The sequence below is a fragment of the Mastigoproctus giganteus genome, chromosome 4 (assembly GCF_048544385.1).
Source record: "Mastigoproctus giganteus isolate SK-2022 chromosome 4, ASM4854438v1, whole genome shotgun sequence".
NCBI lineage: Eukaryota > Metazoa > Arthropoda > Arachnida > Uropygi > Thelyphonidae > Mastigoproctus > Mastigoproctus giganteus.
The window spans coordinates 36,310,071-36,334,843 of NC_143578.1; the positions used below are offsets into that span (position 1 = coordinate 36,310,071).

Genomic DNA, 24,773 nt, shown 5'->3' on the forward strand with positions numbered 1-24,773 from the left:
TATGTTCCCAGTGCTTATGTCACACCGCAATGACTCAACATTGCACTGGCCAACTACTCCAACTGAGTACACTGCCTTCAATTCTGAGTGCTTCTTAGCCAAGGGCATTACTCCACCCCCTCCATCATCCTGTTCTTTCTGCATACATTGTATTCACCATATTCATATTCTGCATCCCTTATATCTCAGTGGCACCACGTCTCCTTAACTCTTAAAAGAAAAAGCAGAAATAATTGAATTATAAATTAGACAGTAGTTCATAATACACTATTATGAAATTTTCAAAAGATAATAAAAAAGGGAGGTGACTTATGAGGAAAATGTATGAATTAAGAAGAAAATTTAGTTATCCTAAATCCTCCTAAAAACCCACTTACAGTGGTAGACAAAAAAACCGCATCACCTTAAAAAAAGTAACATTTGTAGTGAAACGTTTAAGATATTGTTCGATTACAGTCATTTTGTTTGTCACAAAGCAAAGGTATTGTGTCAGATAATGCTTCTATTGCATCAGACAGTAATTGCAAGGTATGCCATCAGCCATTTCTATAAATATGGCATTGGAAGGGTATACATGCTCATTAGTATCCTGTTTTGTGAAAATGTAAGAAGCATGGCTCCATATGTTCAGTTGACACCAAGAAAAAGTGTAGCTGTTGCTGTGTCCCAGGAAGGGATTTCTACACTTGCTATTGCTGATAAAATAGGCTGCCACCAGTCAACAGTATCCAATATCCCAGGTGCTGAAATTAAAGCATGAAACTGATGATGTCAAAAGAAGATCTGGATCAGGCCGTAAGAGAGTGACTACACCTTTCCAAGATCAATATTTGAAATGGCTATGCCTTTGTAATCACCATGCTAGTGCTCCTGATCTAAAACTGGACTGTGATATGGCCTCTGGTGTTGAAACAAGTGCACAAACTATCCAAAGACTGCTTTCGAAATGTGGTCTGCATTCCTATCGGCCCAAGAAGAAACCGTTGTCGACCCAACAAATGAGGAAGAATTGACTTGCTTGGGTTAAAAGGCATGTTTCATGGACAAAAGAGCAATGGGACACTGTCATCTTTTCTGACGAATTGAAATTCAACCTGCATGGCTTGGATGGGAAGCAATATGTCAGAAGACGAAAATCGGAAGCATACCATCCTGACTGCATAACACCGTCTGTAAAGTTCCCCGCCAGTCAGATGCTGTGGGGATGCATAACAGCAAATGGGTGGGGCGAATTAAGTTTATTAATGGAACACTGAATGCAGAAACCTACACTGTTATCTTGGAGGAGCGCCTGAAACCCGTTATTAGGGATCATCACACAGACATCCAAAACTGCATTTTTCAACAAGACTTAGCACCTTGCCACACAGAAAAATTGGTAAGTTTTATGCCAATTAAATTTAATGAAGAGTTTGTCTTCTTATCTCACAAGGCTTAAAACATACTTACACCAATGTTTTCCCTCTTTTTTTCTCCCTTAAGGTGCAGTCGTACCTCAGAAATGCTGGCATTATAGTGTTGGACTGGCCTGGCAACATTGCAGATTTGAATCCTATTGAAAATTTCTGGTACATATATCTGGTATATGATGTCATCTAAAATTGCTCAGAAGAAGCCAACAAGTAAGATTCAACTGCAGGTGAGCATTGTAAGGGTGTGGTACGACGAAATTGGGCAACCGTATATCCAGAAGTTGATTAACTCTATGCCAGGTCGTTGCAAGGCTGTAATTGCAACTCGAAGAGGAGCAACAAAATATTGAGGACTTATTCTGTTCATTTACAGTACATAATACTATTACGTTAACTGGTCATTTCAGTTTGTACATGTAAATGCAATAAAATATATGTTTGGTTGTCATGATTGCCATTTGCATGATTTCTCATATTTCCATTAATTACACATTTTACCCTTTGGGAAGATATTTATGGCAATTAGGTGTATCGTTGGTCTTTTTATTGGATTTCATTCACAGAGATATATACCCATCTAACCAGGGGTGTTCCTAGGTTATGTAGCACCTATATGCCAATCACAATTTTGCACCCAGGTGCTAATTGAAATTTGCCAACCTTTAAAATTTTCTTAATATATGTATGTAAGTTTCAGGTGCCCCTTGAATGTTCAACTTTGCACCCTCGGGACAGCCCACCTCTGAATCTAACAAATGCATTTCGAACATTTCTGCAACCCACAATTCATCGCAAAACACATTATTTGCAAAATTCACAAGTGATGCAGTTTTTTTGTCCACCACTGTAGGTCTTATTTCTCCTTTAAAAAAAAAAAAAAAATTGCTGATTATATTCAAGAACACTGAAATTTCAAGACAAGAACATATTGCATTTATTGGGGATTATCCTGACTTCTTTCTTGGCAAAAGTATATTACAATTATTGGCTTTTTCTTACCCTCTAAATAGCGGCTAATTTTACAAATACAAATCCTTTCTACCATGGAATATTGATCTGAAAGAGAACACTAGAATTAATTTATGATCTCTGTCTTACAAATTCACTCTCAATCTCAGGTAAATTTTGTTTTGTGCAATAATTACAGATATTTCCATTTGCACTGTTCTTCTGAATTAGTACCTATAATTTTACCTCTTTCTTACAAACCCAGAACTTTTCTTAAACTCCTAGAATTCAGAAGAACAGTACAAATGGAAATATCTTTAGATATTGCACGAAACAAAATTCAACTGTGAGATCAAGAGTGAATTTGGAAGAGAGAGATCATCAATTAAATACCACTGCTCTCTTTTTTAATTGATGATCTCTCTCTCTTCAAAATTCACTGTTGATCTCACAGCTGAATTTTATTTCATGCAATAACTAAAGTTATTTCCATTTGTACTGTTTTTCTGAATTAGCACCTGTAATTTTTCTTTCTTACAAACCCAGAACTTGTCTTAAACTCCTAGAAACTCCCTCTAAAAGACAGCAGTGAATTAATTGATGATTGCTCACTTACAAATTCAGTCTTGACCTCAGAGTTCAATTCTCTTTCATGCAATTTGCACTGTTTTTTTGAATTAGCACATGTAATTTTACCTTTCTCTCACAAACCACTCTGAATGCATACATCAGTTAGTCAAAGTCCATTCAAAGTTCTATACCATCTTTATCTATCTATTCGTTAATCTATTCGTCTTTGGGGGGAGACAAAGACGAATAGATTAACAGTAGCCACTGGCAGAGGTGAAAGAGATTCTTGCACTGCTTCTATTGGAATGAGCAGAAGCCTGAAAAACAAGATGCAGGATATTTCAGAGACTGCCGGGAGTCATTGCGGTACAAGTAAACACATGGGTTGTGTTAGGGTAGCCAACAGTAGAAATAGGTGCATGTATACTTGCGTGTACACCAATGCTAGGAGTTTAGTAAATAAATTTGATGAATTTGAGGTATTGCTCAAAACATCAAAGGCAGATATTGTTGGGATATCAGAGACGTGGTGTCACACAGAAATAAGGAATGCAGAACTGGAATTTGGGGAGTACAATGTCTACAGAAAGGAGAGACTGGATAGGAAGGGAGGAGGGGTTATGCTATTAGTTAAGAAATACATAAAATCCAAGGAAGTGAAGCCAGTGAACATCGCTGGACAGTGCAGTGTCGAGTCAGTTTGGTGTGACATAAGCATTGGGAGATCAAAATTAAGAGTAGGAGTGTGCTATAGGCCTAATGACTCTGATGAGTATAATAAGCAACTGTGCAGGGAAATAGAGTGGGCCAGTAAATCAGAGAGTCTTATAATGGGAGATTTTAATTTCCCAGATATTGACTGGAATTTGGGGGCTGGTCACTCACACACTAGCAAGGCTTTTGTGGATTTATTGGATGATTGTTTTCTACACCAGCATGTTCGGGAGGCAACTAGAGGGAGTAATACTCTTGATCTGATTATCAGTAGTGATTCTTCATGCATTAGGAATCTGCAGATAAAGGAACCACTGGGTGGCAGTGATCACAGTATGCTGAAGTGGGATTTACTCATGGAGGTAACTACCATCAGAGGTAAAGGGAAGGGTTATTGCTTTCGTAAAGGTGACTACGGTGGACTGAGACAGTATTTAAATTCTATACAGTGGGACCAACTGATGATGTTACCAACAGCAAATGCAAAATGGGAAGCATTCAAAGAACTTATCTTGGAAGCTACTAGGCTATACATACCAACTAAGAAATATTGTTCAAGGTTTAGGCCTAAATGGATGTCAGATAAACTGATGAGGCATATGGCAGAGAAGAAACATGCATGGGATACATACAAATTAACACATGACACAGAAGCCTATGATAGATATAAGTCGATCTGTAACCAAGTTACAAAAGAGGTTAGGCAGGCGAAGGCAGGTTACGAGAAATATTTGGCAAGGGATGCAAAGAAAAACAGCAAAGAGTTCTTTACTTATGTAAACTCTAGAAGGAAGGGGATGAATCAGATTGGTCCACTTGATATCGATGGGTCAACTGTTGATGATCCTGCTCAGGTAGCTAACAAACTAAATGAATATTTTGCATCGACATTCACACATGAGGAGTCATTTAGTGAGGGGAAAGTCAGAGGTGTATTCAACTCTAGCAGTAAGCTAGAGAATCTTGTAATAACTGAGAGTAAAGTGGAGGAGAAATTGTTGAAGATAAACACAAGAAAGGCACCCGGGGTGGATGGGATCTATCCAGTTATATTAAAGGAAGCAGCAAAGGAAGTAAGCAAATCCTTAGCCATAATTATGAGAGCTTCCTTGGACTCAGGGGAGGTACCCACAGACTGGAGATGTGCAAATGTGACCTCAATTCACAAAGGAGGATCAAAGGCTGATACAAGTAATTATAGACCTGTGAGTTTAACTTCTGTTCCAGGAAAATTAATGGAGGCACTAGTTAATGAAGCACTGCAGGATCATCTAGACAAGACTTCAGCTATAGCTCGGACACAGCATGGTTTTGTTAAGGGGAAGTCTTGCCTGACCAATTTGATTGGATACTATGATGCAGTCACAAAGGAACTGGATGCAGGGAATAACTTGGATATTATATACTTGGACCTTAGAAAGGCTTTTGATACTGTTGCACATGGAAGACTGCTGCACAGATTGGAGCAGTGTGGCATTGGACGCAAATTGCTGCTGTGGATAAAGGGGTGGCTGAGGGGGAGAAGACAGAGAGTGGTAATCAATGGACACTGCTCGTCGTGGACTAATGTTATTAGTGGAGTCCCTCAGGGCTCAGTGTTGGGTCCATTATTGTTTTCTGTATTCATAAATGATATTGATGAGGGTATATCAAGCTTAATGTCGAAGTTTGCAGACGGTACAAAGGTAGGCAGGGTTGTCAAGGACACTACTGACACTATGCTGCTGCAACAGGATCTGGAAAGGTTGAGCAGATGGGCTGAGAGGTGGCAAATGAAGTTTAACATTGACAAATGAAAAGTACTACACATGGGAAACAGCAACCCCAGAGCAACATATCAACTCTGTGGTACTACACTGACAGTGGTAGAGAATGAAAGGGACCTGGGGGTGGTTGTGCAGGCAAATATGAAGTTCTCTGAGCAGTGCAGACGGGCTGCAAGAGTAGCTCATGGTGTATTGTCAATGATATAAAGGAATTTTTCTAGCAGGGATAAGGAGGTGATTATTCCCTTGTATAAGGCAATGGTCAGGCCACACCTAGAGTACTGTATACAGGTTTGGAGGCCTCATTTCAAGAAGGATGTAGAGCTGCTGGAACGAGTACAGAGAAGGGCAACAAGATTAGCGAATGGAACAAAGGGGTGCTCTTATGAAGAAAGGCTTAAGTTTTGCAAATTACAGTGTCTGGAGACTAGGCACCAGCGAGGTGATCTGATAGAGGTGTATAAAGCCTTGAATGGTTTGAGCATGCTCAATGCTGATGGGATTCTTCCTCTCGCTCAGAATAATCACCTGAGAGGACATAAATTCAAATTGAGGAAAGACAGATGCAGGATAGATGTGTGGAAATTTGCCTTTAGCCAGAGGGTGGTTGGTTGGTGGCACAGACGTCCATCCCTTGTCGTGGAAGTTGATAGCCCAAATAAGTTTAAGGCTCAGCTGGACAGATATTGTGAACGAACAGAGGGGTGAAGTAGAAGTGGTTTTTTTTTTTTTTTTTGGCTGATGCTGCATAAACTTGCTTTCTTGCATCAAATGCCTCTACTAATGCTAAACATTAGAGCTGTGAAAGAGCTAAAAATTTAGCATTACCAGCTAGGTAAACATTCCTTTTTTCCCTTCTGTTTATGTTTCTTGGAACAGATTTCCTTATCTATCTCCTGAAAATCATAGTATATAGAAATTAAAATCTAATGTCAACAGGTATCTCTGCCATTTGAATGTTCAATCCATTCACTGTATTAATATATTCATTATTGTATGTTCTCTTCCACATGACAACCAGAACTTAATCACATCTCCATTTCTCCTTGTTCCTATCTCACTCAATTTCTAACAAATCATCCAAAATTCAAAATCTAGAAGGAGGTTTCTCCTTCTTAGATTATCCATCTTCAGGGCAGGAGGCAGAGGGTTGAGATAAATTTTTATTCCTCAGATTAGTATTAGTAATGGCTACATGGTGCAAGGAAGCCTATGGATTATGCTGCCCCAGCCAAAAAAAAAAAAAAATGTATAATAATAAAATAAAATAACAAAAATATATAAAATAAAAACAAATTAATAATAATAATAAGATAATAATAAAAATTAATAAGAGAAAAAGAAATGGACAACCTATGGATTTCCCTCCTCCTTTAGGTAATTATCCAGCTGACCTTTGAATTTCCCCAGACTGTCAACCTCTACCACCCATTTAGTTAACTTAATTCAGCAATTTATAACTCGCTGGCTAAAATAAAACTTCCTGCAATCCAATCTAAATAACTCCCCCCCCCCCATAACTTGAAATTATGGCCCCTAGTTCTAGAATCATTTATAACCGTGAAAATTTTGCCCTCATTCATTTTGCTTATACCTCTCAGAGCCTTAAAAACCTCAATCAAGTCTCCTTTAAGGCTTGTCTCCTCTACGTCTCCAAGCTCTGCAACCCACATATTCGAAATCTTTCTTAATATGGATGGTGCCTCCGTAGCCAGGTGGGAAGGAGCAGCAGTGCATAGCACACGCTTCTTGATGAAACCGGGGTTCGAGTCCATCACCACCAAATACGGAGGATGCGGAAAGGTCAGGGAATGACCACCGCATAACCCGGAGCAATATGGCCTTAGTTGCTAATGCTCCTTAAAAAACCAAACAACATCCTCATATGGATGCCCTTTTGCTGATCTCACTAGACGAATTACCCATCTCCGGACCCTTTCAAAAGAACAATGTCGTTCTTTAGGTGTGCTTTCATTGCTGAACACGGTATTCCAAGTGTTGTCTAACCAAGTGTTGTAGCCTTATATAATGGGATTGTGATGTTCTTATCTCTACTGGCGATTGTTCAATAAATCATTGATAGAACACCATTGGCCCTCCTTTCAACCAGTCTACAATGCTCAGAGAACTTCATATCTGACCGTATCGTAATACCAAAGTCCCTTTCCTCCACTACTGGCTTTAGTTCAACTCCGCCGAGTGTATAAGTTATTTTGGGCTTACTGTTCCCCAGGTGTAATACCTTATACTTTGCTGGATTAAAGCATAGTTGCCATTTTTCTGACCATCTCTGATTGGGTTAATGTAAGAAGTGTGGTTCCCCATGGATCAGTATTGGGAACACTGTTGTTTTTAATTTTTGTAAATGATATCGAAGAAGGGATAAAGGGCATGATGTCTAAATTTGCAGATGATGTAAAGATTGGTAGAACTTTTTCAGACTAGATAGACTTCAGGGATGGTCAGAAAAGTGGCAGCTTTGCTTTAATCCAACAAAGTTTAAGATATCACACCTGGGGAACAGTAACCCCAAAATAACTTATACACTTGGTGGAGTTAATCTAAAGCCAATATTGGAGGAAAGGGACTTGGGCGTTACGATGTAGTCAGACATGAAGTTCTCTGAGCATTATAGAAAGGTTGCAAGGAAGGCCCATGGTGTCCTATCGATGATTTATCGAACATTTGCTAGCAGCGATAAAGACATCATAACCCCATTATGCACACGGCCATATGCATAAGTACCAGCTTTGAGGCGAAAGGAATCATTCAGCGAATAATTTGGGCAACTGAGATGATCAGTAGTTGAATCAACCGATAACTGAGATTCTGTCAGAAAAAGTACATGGGGTTTGGCAGACTGCAAGTGGAAATGTACATCGTTAAGATTAGAATCGAGATAACATATATTTATGAAATGAACTAGGGAGTGTTATACTTCGGTTGTAGCTCGGACACAGCATGGTTTTCTTAAGGGAATGTCTTGTCTGACTAATTTGATTGGATACTGTGATGCAGTCACAAAAGAACTGGATGCAGGGAATAACTTTGATATTATATATTTGGATCTTAGAAAGGCTTTTGATACTGTTGCACATGGAAGACTGCTGCACACATTGGAGCAGTGTGGCATTGGAGGTAAATTGCTGCTATGGATAAAGGGATGGTTGAGTGGGAGAAGACAGAGAGTGGTAATCAATGGACACTGCTCTTCGTGGAATAATGTTATTAGTGGAGTCCCCCAGAGTTCAGTGTTGGTTCCATTGTTGTTTTCTGTATTCATAAATGATATTGATGATGGTATATCAGGTTTAATGTCCAAGTTTGCAGACGATACGAAGGTTGGCAGGGTTGTCAAGGACACTACTGACACTATGCTGCTGCAACAGGATGTAGAAAAGTTGAGCAGATGGGCTGAGTGGTGGCAAATGAAGTTTAACATTGACAAATGTAAAGTACTACATATGGGAAGCAGTAACCCCAGAGTAACGTATCAACTCTGTGGTACTACACTGACAGTGGTAGAGAATGAAAAAAAACCTGGGGGTAATTGTGCAAGCAGATATGAAGTTTTCTGAGCAGTGCAGACAGTCTACAAGAGTAGCTCATGGTTTCTTGTCAATGATATACAGGAATTTTTCTAGCAGGGATAAGGAGGTGATTATCCCCTTGTATAAGGCGATGGTCAGGCCACACCTTGAGTACTGTATACTGCTCTGGAGGCCTCATTTTAAGAAGGATGTAGAGCTATTGGAACGAGTACAGAGAAGAGCAACAAGATTATGAATGGAACAAAGGGTTGCTCTTACGAAGAAAGGCTTAAATTTTGCAAATTACAGTGTCTGGAGACTAGGCACCGGCGAGGTGATCTGATAGAGGTGTATAAAGCCTTGAATGGTTTGAGCATATTCAGTGCTGATGGGATTCTTCCTCTTGCTGAGAATAAGAGAGAGAGAGAGAGAGAGAGAGAGAGAGAGAGAGAGAGAGAGAGAGAGAGGCATAAATTTAAATTGAGGAAAGACAGTTGTAGGATAGATGTGTGGAAGTTTGCCTTTAGCCAGCGGGTAGTTGATTGGTGGAACAGACTTCCATCTTTTGTTGTGGAAGTTGATAGCCTAAATAAATTTAAGGCTGAGCTGGACAGGTATTTGGAATGAACGGAGTGGTGAAATCGGAGTGTTTTTTTTGGCTGATACTCCATAAGCTTGCTTTCTTGCATTGTATGCCTCTAGTAATGCTAATGCCAAGTGTTTGGGAGGTTTAGATCTTTTCACAGATAAGCTTTCTCTATTAGTTTGACAATTCATGGTGTATTCAATAGTAAGAAAAAGTGGGGGAGACATGCTGTGTGAAGTAATGAAATTTTTGGATGTGGAGTACACATGGTAAGAATATATCCAGATATTTGACATAACGTGGCCTCGACAATGGCCACAACATACACACTGCGCCAACCGGGCTGGCCGGGTGGGTAAAGTGCCTGCCTGGCAACCCAAAGGTCGCGGGTTCAAATTCCGCCTTGGGCTTGGATCAGAGTAGTGCAAATACCTTGGAAGGTGCAATATCGCCACAGAAGCCGATGCAGCAACAACTAACAAAGAGAAAAAAAATACACAATACTCGAACTTTCTCCAGTCACTATCTGGCAGAGTAGAGGTCGCAAGATTATACACTAGCTGATCTGGGAGCCTCCTAAAGAGTTACCAATAGGTTTGGTCTGGTGTACTAACTAGTCGCCAGTCTGCAAACACCATTTTAGAGCTGTACCCTCGAAATTTAAAGAAGATTGGATCTCGCCATCATAACCTCAAAAGTCATCAGTCATACTGCATGATGGAAAAGATGGGGTAGGGTTGACTGGAACCTAGCTCTGCAGACTAAACAAAAGTTCCACCACTTCAAGCCTAAAATAAGCAAAGCGATGGTATTGCACCAGTTGATGAGAGTCATCTACCACCTAGTATTGCTTGGTAACACAGAGGGGCGATATTCCTCCATGTTGTGTGGGCACCACACCTCGACCCCTGCTTACGTTGGTTCACACCTGGGTAGTCACTCACAGTGTGCTTGTGCATGGGGGTTATACCCAGGATTACTAACAGTCCCACCATCATGAAGGTGCAAGCACTGCTCAGAAAACTTCGTATCTGACTGCCTGATTATTCCATTCTTCACTACCCTGATTGTTGTACCACACAGTTGGTACATTAGTCTGGAGTTACTGCTACCCATATGCAGTACTTTGCATTTGTCAATGTTAAACTTCACTTGACACTTCTCAGCCCATGCCCATCTTCTCAACTTTTCTATATCCTGTTGCAGTAGTGCACTGTCATTAACAACCCTGCCAACCTTTGAGTCATCTGGAAACTTTGCTTTGACATTAAGCCTGATATATCTTCATCAATATCATTGATAAATATTAAAAACAACAATGGGCCCTTGTGTGCACTAATAACACTGGTCCACTTAGAGCAGTGATCATTGATTACCACTCTTTGTCGTCTCCCACTCAACCACCCTTTTATCCATAGCAACATCTTTCCCTTAATGCCATACTGTTATAATTTTTACAGCAGCCTTTTATGTGCAACAGTATCAAAAGCTTTCCTGAAATCCAAGTATATGATATCAAAATTGTTTTTTTGCATCCGGTTCCTTTGTGACCACATCATAGTACCCAATCAAATTGGTCAGACAATTAACCCTTAAGACTTCCCCTTAACATATCCACGCTGTGTCTGAATTATTACTGCAGTCTTGTCTAGATGATCCTGCAATGCTTCTTTAATCAATGACTCCATTATTTCCCCCGGAACAGAAGTTAAACTTACAGGTATGTAATTTCTCGTGTCACCCTTTGATCCCCCTTTGTGAATTGGGGACACATTTGCACAACTCTAGTCCATGGGGATCTCCTCTGAGTCCAAGGATTCAGAATTATTATGGTTTGTTGAAAGTTTGCTTATTTTGTTTGCTATCTCCTTTAATATAACTGGAATGTGTCTTTCATATGTTTAACTTCAACAATTTCTCCTCCTCTTTGCTCTCAGTTATTACCAAACCATTTAACTCCTTGTTAGAGTTTGATAAACATCTGGCCCTCTCCTCCTTGAATAACCTTGAAATACATAGGGAGTATATGAAGAGAGCCTTGTCGATCAATTCGGCCCTCGAAAGATTGTGCAAGGCTCAAGGGGTACAATTTTTTTCTGCCTGGTCTGTACTTGTTAACAGAGAGACTACTTCTACAGGGATGGGATACGCTTAAATAGAAAGGGTGCAAGAATATTTGCTGATGCTATCGAGGCAGTGTTAGGTGGGTCGGAAAACTGATAGCTTGGGATGATACAAGGACTAATAGATTAACAGTAGCCACTGGCAGAGGTGAAAGTGATTCTTGCACTGCTTCTATTGGAATGAGAAGAAGCCTGGAAAACAAGATGCAGGATGTTTCAGAGACTGCTAGGAGTCATTGTGGAACAAGTAAACACATGGGTTGTGTTAGGGTAGCTAAGAATAGGAACAGGTGCATGTATACTTGCGTGGACACCAATGCTAGGAGTTTGGTAAATAAATTTGATGAATTTAAGGTATTGCTCAAAGCATCAAAGGCGGATATTGTTTGGATATCAGAGACGTGGTGTCACACAGATATAAGGAATGCAGAACTGGAATTTGGGGAGTACAATGTCTACAGAAAGGATAGACAGGATAGGAAGGGAGGAAGGGTTTTGCTATTACTTAAGAAACACATAAAATGCAAGGAAGTGAAGCCAGTCGACATCGCTGGACAGTGCAGCGTCGAGTCAGTTTGGTGTGACATAAGCACTGGGAGATCAAAATTGAGAGTAGGAGTGTGCTATAGGCCTAATGACTCTGATGAGTATAATAACAAAATGAAATGTACAGGGAAATAGAGTGGGCCAGTAAATCAGAGAGTTTTATAATGGGGGATTTTAATTTCCCAGATATTGACTGGAATTTGTGGGTTTGTCACTCACACACTAGCAAGGCTTTTGTGGATTTATTGGATGATTGTTTTCTACATCAGCATGTTCGGGAGGCAACTAGAGGAAGTAATATACTTGATTTGATTATCAGTAGTGATTCTTCATGCATTGAGAATCTGCTGATAAAGGAACCACTAGGTGGCAGTGATCACAGTGTGCTGAAGTGGGATTTACTCAAAGAGGTAACTACCATCAGGGGTAAAGGGAAGGGTTATTGCTTTCGTAAAGGCGACTACGATGGTCTGAGACAGTATTTAAATTCTATACAGTGGGACCGACTGATGATGTTACCAACAGCAAATTCAAAATGGGAAGCATTCAAAGAACTTATGTTGGAATCTACTAGGCTTTACATACCAACTAAGAAACATTTTTCAAGTTTTAGGCCTAAATGGATGTCAGATGAACTAATGAGACACATGGCAGAGAAAAAAAATGCATGGGATACATATAAATTAACACGTGACACAGAAGCCTATGATAGATATAAGCTGGTCTGTAACCAAGTCACAAAGGAGATTAGGCAGGCAAAGGCAGATTATGAGAAATCCTTGTCAAAGGATGCAAAGAAAAACAGAAAAGAGTTCTTTACCTATGTAAACTCTAGAAAGAAGGGGATGAATTAGATTGGTCCACTGGATATTGATGGTTCAACAGTTGAGGATCCTGCTCAGGTTTTTTTATAAATTTATATAAATTTATGTCAAATAAGCACAACACAAAAAATCACTTCAACTAAAGGATGCTAAAACAAAACATGTGTCTAACACATTTACAAATCTGCTATTGGCTGAGAGAGAGGAAGGATATGTGGTCCAGTCAGATGGTCGTTAGCCCATGGTAAAGTGAAATAAGTAGGCACTGGTTAACATGATTACTGGTTAGTAGAAGTCACTTTATAAAATCAAATGACCAATTCATATCATTAAAATGCACTACACTTTCATCATTATCATATGTTCAGTTGTAAGAATCAATTTTGAACGTCTTTGTGGACATTTCTGGAGGTCACTACCATAAAACAATAAAAACAATTTGCACTTTCCAGTTTATTTGCTTTTCTGTTAGTACAATCTGTTATAAACGGATAGTAAATTCGATCTTATTGCATTTGCAATAATACCGATAACTGGAGTTCTGTGGGTTTTTATGTTATTATGGTGAAATGTGTTTCCCCATTCACTGAAATCCTCGATTATAAAAAAACAAATAAATTTTCAGAATCTTCTCTTCATTCCTATTTTTCAAGCTTCATAAACTTGTTACTCCATATCTGACTTGTGCAATTTGTTTGTGCCATTCTTCGTTATTTATTTCTTTACTATTGTACTGTTTAAAATTTTACAACCCAAAAAAAAAAAAAGTCAGTGAACAGAAATATCAGTTAGTTTGTATATATATTTTACAGTATTAATTAAGCTTCATACGTAAGCATAAATTTATTTTTATTTTGTTAAACTGTGGAAAATATACTTCCGGTTTTCACGTATAATTTCATTTTGTTAATTGGTAATAAAGTGTAGATTTATGCTTTATATCTTTACTTTTATAGCCTGTGGATAATATTCCTCCTATTTCACTTAATAGAATTAAAATTCAATTCGCAAACTTGATTGCAATGACTGGTGCTTACTGCATATCATATAATGAACGGTAATTTGTTACTGTGAGTCTATCATAAAGTCATTTAATTGTATAGTGAACCAATCGTAAAGGGTCCACTGTATTTCTGAAGTGTTGTTTTTGTATATTGTTTTTGTAAAATATTGTCTAATATCTCCTAGTACACAATTAATTTATGTAATATGTTTTACATAAAAATTATGCTAAATTTTATATTAAATAATAGGTCACTTTTAATGAAGCTGTAGGGAAAATAACTAGAGAGAAAGATGCTGTCATAAAAGACTTACAAGAGCATATAAAAAACCTAGAAGAAAATAATGGTGAGTTCTGTGTATGAAAAATTATACTTAAGAGAATCAAAAATATATATATATATTCAAATCTCACAAGAAAATATTTACTAGCATCATGTCAAAACCCGCTTGAAATTTTGCATACAGGTGAGATGCCTTAAAGTAAAGACATGTAAAAAATTAGCTGCTGCCAGTACCTTAGAACACAAAAAATTAAAAAATTATAATAAAATAACTGTAATATGCTGTATATTTCCTTTGCTATTGGTTATTAATTGTCAAGGGTAGTTTTAATGCTCATCTTTTGCCAAGTGACCTGTAATTCATTATTGTAGTCTATTGTGATAACCCATGGGCATGTGCGAAAACAAAAGCAAATAGCTCACTTGCTTTGTAGAGCAGTTCTTGTATTCGCAGTCAAATTTTTATAAAAATATTTTAGGAAATATATATTTGTATCTTACAGCTACAAAGAGGGATTTTGACAGGATGTTGATGAGAGTTTCTTTGTCAGTAGGAATAAAATGCACTTTTGTAGATAAGTAGGAAATATTTTCCAGTACAAAACCACATGTATCAGTTCCTCTGACTAGGGAACATTTTCAGTGGACATATATTACAAAATATTAGCTAGTAACATTTTAAACTTAAAATTGATAAATCAAACCTAAAGTTGCATCATGTTTTGACTGGAGAGAGGAAAAGAATGCAAAGGCAAGAGAGCTAGGAAAGAGATGTGCAGTTCCTATTAGCAGTTTCTACACAATGGAAGTATATTTTTACGATATGAGAGATGCCTAATGGTGTGCATAAGTATATACTTAAGTTTTTGTTTTTTTGTTTTGGTAGTTGTTGGCGCATCGGCTTCTGTGGCCATATTGCACCTCCCAAGGTTTTTGCAGTACTTTGATCCAAGCCCGAGGCGGGAATCGAACCCGCGACCTTTGGGTTGCCAGGCAGGTACTTTACCTACTCGGCTAGCCCGGTCGGCATATACTTAAGTAGATGTGACTGTAAAGCATAGACTACGAATTAGAAATTCACTAATGAGCATTTAGTGTGGATACACAATATTTTGTTCGTAGTGAACTCTAAAGTAGTTTAAATGGCATCAATTTAATTGTATCTCATATTGTGACCACCTTCACAGCAAGTTGCCATGATATTGCACTACCTCAAATAAGTAACACTTCAATAATAGAGGAGAAGACTATTGTCACTTATTTTCGGCGGATACCAACTAGACAGCACTGTCTCAAGGCTTGTTGTCCTAACATTAGTGGGCAGGTACATTATGCACATACCTATTTAAGTATATACTTGATGCACACCATTAGGCATCTCTCATTTTGTGAATATAGACTTCACAACTGGATTGTCATGATTGCAACACCAGGGTACCTACCCACCAACCAATGATTGTTGGTGGGTGGGTAGGTAGGTACCCTGGCAAAAACAGATTGATGGAAAATGCCACCTTCCCACAGTCCAGCTCTAACAAAGAGAAAACATTTCACACCCTAACCAAGTGAAGAAAACATATGGAGTTGGCCAGCACCTTGCAAAAAGTACCAATGGCTTTTATTAGAAAATCATACATATTTGGAGATTCTCTTCCCAGAATCCCCAATTATGAGAGATTTCCTTCACAATGAATGTATACATTACAAAAAAATGGCTAGGGTTACATGGAATAAAATAACACTTTAAAGTTAAAATTAGCAAATAAGAACTGCATATCTCTTTCTTAGCTTTCTGTGCAGTTTGGTGAAGATATTACTGATCACCCTATCCTGTGAGACAACCCAACACATTTTGGCCAGCTTTCCATAAAGTCCATGATGATGTCTAATGATGATGACACCTCAGTCTTTCAAAACTTTCCTGCTTCACAAAGGAGAATGGCCCTTCTTTCCAGTAAGATAGCAGTTTGTAGCTACCCTTTGTTCCATCGTTATGTGATTTTAAGTAATGTCTGTTAAAAATTGACTTTGATGTGTTCATTTTATGTCATGTAACTCTGGTCAGTTCTTTTTAATGTACAATATTCTTTACACCAGAGAAAGAGGGTTGGTGTGTGTGTGTGTGTGTTACTTTGTAATAAAATACAGTTCACATGTAGAAATGTATTTTATTCTTATTCGAAGCAGCCTGATGTTCATGCCTTTCAACTGACATTAATATATATTATAATTTACATATGCATTTAACTCCTAACCTAAAAAGTGATGATAAAAGAATTGCATACACACACACACACACACACACACACACACACACACACACACACACACACACACACACACACACACACACACACACACACACACACACATAAACATACAGTCCTAAGGTACTGTTACTAGGATTTTTGTAATAACTACTACAAAAGAAATAGAAACTGTCGTCATTTATAAACTGTTTATTAATACATCAGTAGACAAAATCAGAAGGATGACATCTCTCTCTCTCTCCACTGTATGTATAATTCCAGAGCCTCTCCACACCTGTAGGCATAAACTTTATCAGTTTTTTTAAATTGCTTTTCAGTAATATTTTCTTGTCTGTGATTCACGTTCTGTACCTGTATTTTGTTTATCACTGCAATAATAGTATTCAATTTTATTTAGATATTTTGTTATTCAGACTTTAGCAGTATTATTGGCAGTGCTCCTGACTTACAAGGTGTGGCAGTAAACCTTCTAGACTGGTACAATAAATAGAACACAAAGTAAAGGAACTCTGAATTTAAAAAAATTTTTTTTTTATTCAAAGTAATCACCACATAACTGAATGCACTTATTACACCATTCTAAAAGTTTCTGAAAAGAGTCGGCAAAGATGTCCAAAGAGATTAAATTCAGTTCAGCAGTTGCGTTTTTCTTTATGTCCTCGACATCCTAAAATCCCATTCCTTTGAGAACAGTTTTCACCTTGGGAAAGAGGAAGGAATCTGTTGGTGCTAGATTGGGAGAGTAGGGTGGGTGTTGATCTGTACAATGCCATGTTTCATCAGAAATGTCTTCAATTTTAGCCTCACTTGGGAAATGAGCTTCAATAGTCGTTGAAGCACCTGTACGTAGAATGCAGCTCTCTCTCTCTCTCTCTCTCTCTCTCTCTCTCTCTCTCTCTCTCTCTCCATTCAGGTATAAATTCCTTCATTGCTTTTGCTCATCCATGAGGCTGTGCAGCACAAATTTTGCACAAATCTTCCTTTTCCCTAACTCTTCATGCAGAATATGACAAATCATAACCTTATTCATATCTAACTTCCAGTCATTCGAGAGTCAAATGACAATCTCTTGCCACAATTTCCCAAACCTTTGCAATTCATTTTGAGAGACTGACATATGCTTGCTCTATGGGTCATTGTGAACATCCTCACATCCATCTTTGAACTACTTATGCTATCCAAACACTGGTATGACTTAATGTTTCATCATCATAAACAGTTTTTAACATTTCATATTTCTGTTGCTGATTTCCCCAGTTTAAAGCAAAATTCTATATTTGTGGGTTGCTCCATCAGAAAATCATGAAACAGAATGTTAACACTACTAACAAAACTGGTTGTTACTTGCAACCTGTCAGCCTACTGGACAATCTCTATACTACATTCTGTTGGAGGAAGTTTGGAAAAAAAATAATAATCATAAAAATTAATAATAGTAATAGTAATGCAAGTTTACATATGTACCATCAAAGTAATTTGTATGCTTGATACAATCCAATGAAATGTTACATTCATTTTTCATTTATTGATTAAAGTGGCACCTACCCAAAAAATTAGCACATGGCGGACAACTATACTTTGAAATGGTCATCCCGAACTTAGCTACAGCACAACGAGCTGGACAAGCAGGCTACAACAGAAATGAAGCGTTACAACTTCAAATATTTGATACACTCATAGTAGAAGCTGAATAACTTCATAAATAAATTTGGTAAATTGTAGGCTTAGTTTGGCAGTCAGCTGACTTTATATCATAAATTCTGAAGAATAAAGTTTGTTCCTTATGGTTGTTCAAAGTCTTCAAGCTCCAAATAGAATTCATAGATAACAGTTTGTTCCACTGAGTTATAAGAGGTGTTAAATTAACTTATATATAATCACATTTGGAGAATCAATTCATTATACAAATTACAATTCAGAGAACAAGTTTTTGAGCCAAATTGAAACAAATGAATTTCATAAAAAAAATTTTAAAAAATAATAACGTTTCCATTACTTCTCAACATTGTTAAAGGTAAAGGTGGGGGGGACTGAATTAAGATCTTTTCTTTTTGGCACAGTTTTGGAAATGCCCTTGACAGTCAAGTATGAACATCAGTGCCATCGTTAAACACAAATCTTTGACTCGACATTTCTGAAGAAGTGCAAAGTCTGCTACAGTATTTTTCTTGAAGTGAAAATCCAAACAGAAATCCACAGACAGAGAAATGTTGGGTGAGCCAATGTTTAAATGCATCATCATTTAAATTCATCCAGCCTAGAAATAACTAATCTCCAGCTTTTCAGAAATCAAAAGTTGGCAGCTATGTAAACTTGTGGGGAGAATGGAAACTCCACTTTCTATTAATCTATAATAAGAACATCAGTTTAATAATAATATAAATATCAGTTTAGTTGTTCAGACTGCTTATATGAAGTATAAATGGATGGCAATATAATAATTGCATCAACACAGCAGAAAAACAAATTTCATAATCGGAAATGCTGATGGTTGCAATGGCCGCCACATCATACTGGAAGTGGATGTTGCAGTGGTCACAACATTATAAAATGTTGTGACCACTGCAACATCAGAACACAAAGGATTAACCACTTTACCCACCTTTTATTATCAGCAGACTTAAACATCAAACTTGAAATTCCTGTATCAGTATCATTAACAAATATTAAAAGCAGTTAAGTGCCCAGTGCTGAACCCTATGTTACCCCAGTCATAATATTATTCACTATTTAGTTATGTTTAGTTACAAGTCATTTATAATTACTCTTTGTGTCCTACCTTGTAACCATACATTTATTCATAGTAGTAATTTGCCTCTAATGCAATATATCGCCCCATTTTATACAACAATGATTCATATGGAAAAGTATCAAAAGGCATTGCTGAAATCTGTATATCAGAATTATTCTTTGCATCTAATTTCTTTGTGATGACCTCATAGTTATCCAGTCACATTCGTCAGGCATTTTCTCCCTTTAACAAGTTAATGCTGTGATTACTTTGATAGCTCAATTTCTATTGAGGTGATCTTGCATTACTTTTTTTGAATATTGACTTCCTCATTTTTTTCCATACATGGGTCAGTTTTACAGGTCTGTAGTTACACACTTCATCTGTTGAATAACCTTGATGAATAGGAGATACATTTGCATATATCTGATCTGTAGGGACCTCTCCTGAATCAATATACTACACAGTAATATAGCTTAAGATTTAAATATCTTTTTTTCTGTTGCTTTTAATATAAATGGATAGATTTCTTGAACCCCAGGTGCTTTGTGCAGTTTTAGCCACGACAGTTTCTCTTCCATCTTCCTTTCAGTTATCTTAAAATCATTTAAATCTCAAACAGTTTTAAATGTCTGATAATCCCATCTCTGAAAACTTATTGGTGTGTTAATTTAGAAGGAGAATACTTAATGAGTTTGTCAACGACCTGTACAGGATTATCCATAGTATGCCATGCATATCGAGTAGACAGAAGTGATTATCCCTTTCCTTCTAGCGTTAACATAAGCAAATAATTCCTTCCCGCATTTCTTTGCATTCTTAGCAGGGACATCTCAGAAACAGCTTTACTGTGCCTAAGTTACTGTAGTAGTAGTAGTAGTAGTAGTGGCATGTGATGCAAGAAAGCATGTGTATGAGCTTATGCAGCATCAGCCAAAAAAAAAAAAAAAAAATCACACCATTCCCTCCAAATGCCTGTCCAGTTCCTCCTTAAATTTATTTAACCTGTCAATTTCCACAATGACAGATGGAAGTTTGTTCCAGCAATTAACCACCCGCTGGCTAAAGGCAAATTTCCGCACATCTATTCTACATCTGTCTTTTCTTAATTTGAATTTATGCCCCCTTAGGTTCGTAATCTGGAACAAGTGGAAGGATCCCATCAGAATTCAGCGTGCTGAACCCATTCAAGGCCTTATATACCTCAATCAGATCACCGCGCCAGTGCCTAGTCTCCAGCCACTGCAATTTGCAGAACTTAAGCCTCTCTTGGTAAGAGGATCCCTTCATTCCCCTCACCAATCTTGTTGCCCTTCTCTGTACACGCTCAAGTAAATCTACATCCTTCCTAAAATGAGGCCTCCAGACCTGTACGCAGTACTCAAGGCATGGCCTGACCATTGCCTTATACAGAGGGATAATCACCTCCTTTTCCCTGCTAGCAAAATTCCTATATATCATTGACAAAACCCCATGACCTGCCCTGGCAGCCTGTCTGCATTGCTCAGAAAACTTCATATCTGCCTACACAATTACTCCCAGGTCTTTTTCATTTTCTACCACCTTAATTGTAGTACCACACAGTTGGTATGTTTCTCTGGGGTTATTTCTACACATATGCAGTACTTTGCATTTGTCAAGGTTAAACTTCAGTTGCCACTTCTTAGCCCATCTGCCCAAATTATCTAGATCCTGTTGCAGTAGCACACTGCCATTACTGTCATTAACAACCCTGCCAACCTTTGTATCATCTGCAAACTTCGACATTAAGCCTGATATACCTTCATCAATATCATTGATAAATATACAAAACAACAGTGGACCCAACACTGAACCCTGTGGGACTCCACTAATAACATTAGTCCACGAAGAGCAGCACCCATTGATTACCACCCTCTGTCTTCTCGCACTTAACCATTCTTTTATCCATTGTAGCAACTTACCCTTAATACCATTCTGCTCCAATTTGTACAATAGTCTTTCATGCACAACAGTGTCAAAAGCTTTTCTGAAATCCAAATAGATGATATCAAAATTATTTGATATCATCTAATAGTAGGATTTTGTATTCCTGCCAATTTATAATCATTCCATGCATTTTTATTCTCTGCCTCTAAACTTATTGGTTCATCTGACACCATTTTGGTCTAAACCATTAACAGTGCCTTTTAATTGATATAAAAAACTTAATAGCCTCTGTGCTTATTTCTAAGAACACTTCCCATTTGGCGTATGCATTTTTTAACATCAGTTTATTCACCTGAAAAGAGTTTAAAAATTGTCTGACCACATTATAATCACCATTAAGAAAACAAAATCCCTTCCCTTTACTCTTTGATAGTAGCTATTTCTTTGAGTAAATTCCACATCATTAATGCCATCTAGTGGTTTCTTTACTTTAAGATTCTTAGTATGTGGTGAATCACTGCTGATAATTAATCAGATCAAGAATATTGCTTTCTGTTGTATAGTAGCTTCTCTAACATGTTAATATTGAAAACAGTCATCTACCAAATACAGAAATGCCCTGCTGCTGAGTGAATCACCAACCCATGAGGTCCACTCGGTATCCAGTAAGTTTAAATAAAGCATTCTTACTTACTGGCTCACTCTACAGAACTTCTCAAAAATATGTACACACATTTTCATCATAAATATTTAATCATGTATTTATTGTTGAACTTTAATGTTTTGTCTTTGAACAGTATGTTTTGCTGATAAAAGATGATATTTAAAATAAAAGTGTACACCACAGCATCTGGATGTTTGATGTTTAAACAATGCAAAGAAATTTTAAAGTGCTACTGAAAATTCCGAGAATGAATGTGAAGCTCAAAGACATTGGAGGCATGAATTTGCAAATTTGAGATATACAGTACTTGCCAGATTTGTTCAAGCAAAGATCTGGCAGACCCTGCTTATCAATGAATAAGGAAAATTCTGATATGGTATTGCCACAGTTTGCATGTTCACTGTACCTAAGACATGTTCACTGTACCTAAAAATACCTAAGACAAGCTGCTAGTGTGACTAGAATCAACAGAACAACGGTAGACAGCATTCTCAAAAGAGTTAACTGGAAATCTTATATGTCAAGATTGCTACACAGTTTGAATGAAAATGATCCTAGTTGCCAAGTTGAGTTTTGTGGTGCTTTAAAGTGAAATGGACTTGGATAAAGATTTTTGTACATGACCAACAGTACAATGAACTTGAAAGTTGTCTTGTTTGGGCAAATAAAGCAAATTTCAAGTTCAGTGGTACAGTGAACCAACATAATTATGTGTATTAGTCCCCTGATAATTCACACATTCATATAGAGAAGACTGAATTTACTAGGAGTTATTTGGCGTGGTGTCTCAACCATGGGAATTGTTGAACCATATTTTTTGGACAGTTATCGTTGATATGCATCTCCACTTAATGTATCCACTATGCTTACTATGTGGGGTTGGAGTGATCAGGGTCTATCTCCATAAACATTTCATAGATCAGTAGGTCTATGAAATGATTATCGGGATAGGCCCTGACCAGATAGGCTGACTAAAAGTGAAGTGTTCCCCATGTTCAACTGGGGAATACTTGACTTCTACTTGTGGGACTCTCTGAAGGATATAAATGGTCCATAGAAAACCTGCCATACTTCAACAATTAAAGGAAGAAATTAAACAAGTGTGTGAAGCTATCCCTGCAGTTATATCGGAAAACATTTTTTTGTTCATGTTCACTGCTGTAAACAGTGCTTAGAAGAAAATGATGAACAGTTTGAATGCCTGCACTAGTTAATGGCACAAAAGGTGATATTGTTGTACACATCGGCACTAAAGACGATAAGAGTAGGGATATCTGTGGAATTACTTAACAAGTACGGGACAATGCTGAAATGATCTCCTAGCAGATATGCCACACATGGATAAAATCTTTACTTTCCTCAGATACAAATCTGTAATATACTCTAAACTTCAGCAGTAATACATATTGATAAAAAACAGAGCACCTAACTTTACCATAGTTAGGCACATTATGGCCACATTGCCCTTTGTGCCTTAAAGCATACAAACAAACAATCAATGTTGAAAAAAAGTTGTGAGTTAGGGTTAAATTTGAAAGTGTCTGCAATTTTGCCCAGGCACAATAGGAGGGAGTACATGATGAGAGCCTTATCTATCAGTTCGGCCCTGGAGAGATTGTGCAAGGCTCATGGGGGCAGAATTTTTCAGAGCATGGTCTGTGCTTGTTATCAGGAGAGGCTGCTTCTACAGGGATGGGATACACTTAAATAGAAAGGGTGCAAGAATATTTGCTGATGTTATTGAGGCAGTGTTAGGCAGATCGGAAAACTGCTAGATTGTTGGGATGCACAGACTAATAGATTAACAATGGCCACAGGCAGAGGTGAAAATGATTCTTGCACTGCTTCTATTGGAATGAGCAACAGCCTGGGAAGCAAGGTACTAGGGATTTCAAAAACTGCTGGGAGTGATCATGTAACAAGTAAATACATGGACTGTGTTAGGGTAACTAAGAGTAAGAACAGGTGCATCCTAGGATTATAGTAAATAAATTTGATGAATTTGAAATGCTGGTCAAGACATAAAAGGTGGATATTTTTGGGATATCAGAGATGCGGTTTCACACAGATATAAGCAGTGCAGAATTGGAATTTTGGGAGTACGATGGGTAAAAGGACAAGGTGTGTTTGATTAATTGCGGTCTTCAGGGTTTTCCATATATGCTGCTGTAGCATCTGAAAAGACAAAAGGCTCAGGCCAGCAAGTGTATATATGTAGGTGTATGAGTATATTTTGTTATGTTGAGCATTGAGTGCCGGCACCTGGTGACTTTGCAGCCAGAGCCAGGTCCCCTGCCCCCTGACTCTTAATCTTGGCCACAAGGAAGCATGCCAGGATCCACATTCTACCTGAGACACTTAATGGGGCTATCAGTCAAGCCTTGGAGCCCAGAATTTTAAAGGAGGTAGAGAAAGGACAGGCAGGATAAGAAGAGAGGAGGGGTTATGCTGTTAATTAGGAAAGAAAATCTAAGGCAGTGCATCCAGTTGATATGGTTGGCCACTGCATCGTTGAATTTGTTTGGTATGACATAAGCACTGAGATAGCAAAAATGAGAGTAGGAATGTGTTGTAGGCCTAATGACTGTTGAGTACAATGAACAACTATGCAGAGAAATAGAGCGGGCCAGTAAATCAGAATGTCTTATAATGGGAGATTTTAACTTCCCAGATATTGACTTGAACTTGTGGGTTGGTCACTTGCACACTAGCAAGACTTTTATAAATTTACTGGATGACTTTCTACAGCAGCATGTGGAAGAGGCAACCAGAGGGAGTAATACTCTTGATCTGGTTATCAACTTTAATCATTCGTGTATTAAGAATTTGCAGATGAGGGAACCACTAGGTGGCAGTGATCACAGTATACTTATGTGGGATTTACTTAATGATATT

The 24,773-nt window shown here is 37.9% G+C and overlaps 1 protein-coding gene across 4 annotated transcripts in view; it reads left to right on the top strand.

Annotated features, from left to right (window-relative positions):
• The window catches only part of Atg17 (autophagy-related 17), a 648,565-nt gene that overhangs the window by 380,879 nt on the left and 242,913 nt on the right, over window positions 1-24,773 (top strand). For all 4 annotated transcript variants that reach the window (XM_090372636.1, XM_090372635.1, XM_090372637.1 and 1 more), the window contains one exon: window positions 14,273-14,369. In XM_090372636.1, coding sequence (XP_090228762.1) covers window positions 14,273-14,369 — 97 coding nt within the window. The remainder of the gene's footprint in view (window positions 1-14,272; window positions 14,370-24,773) is intronic.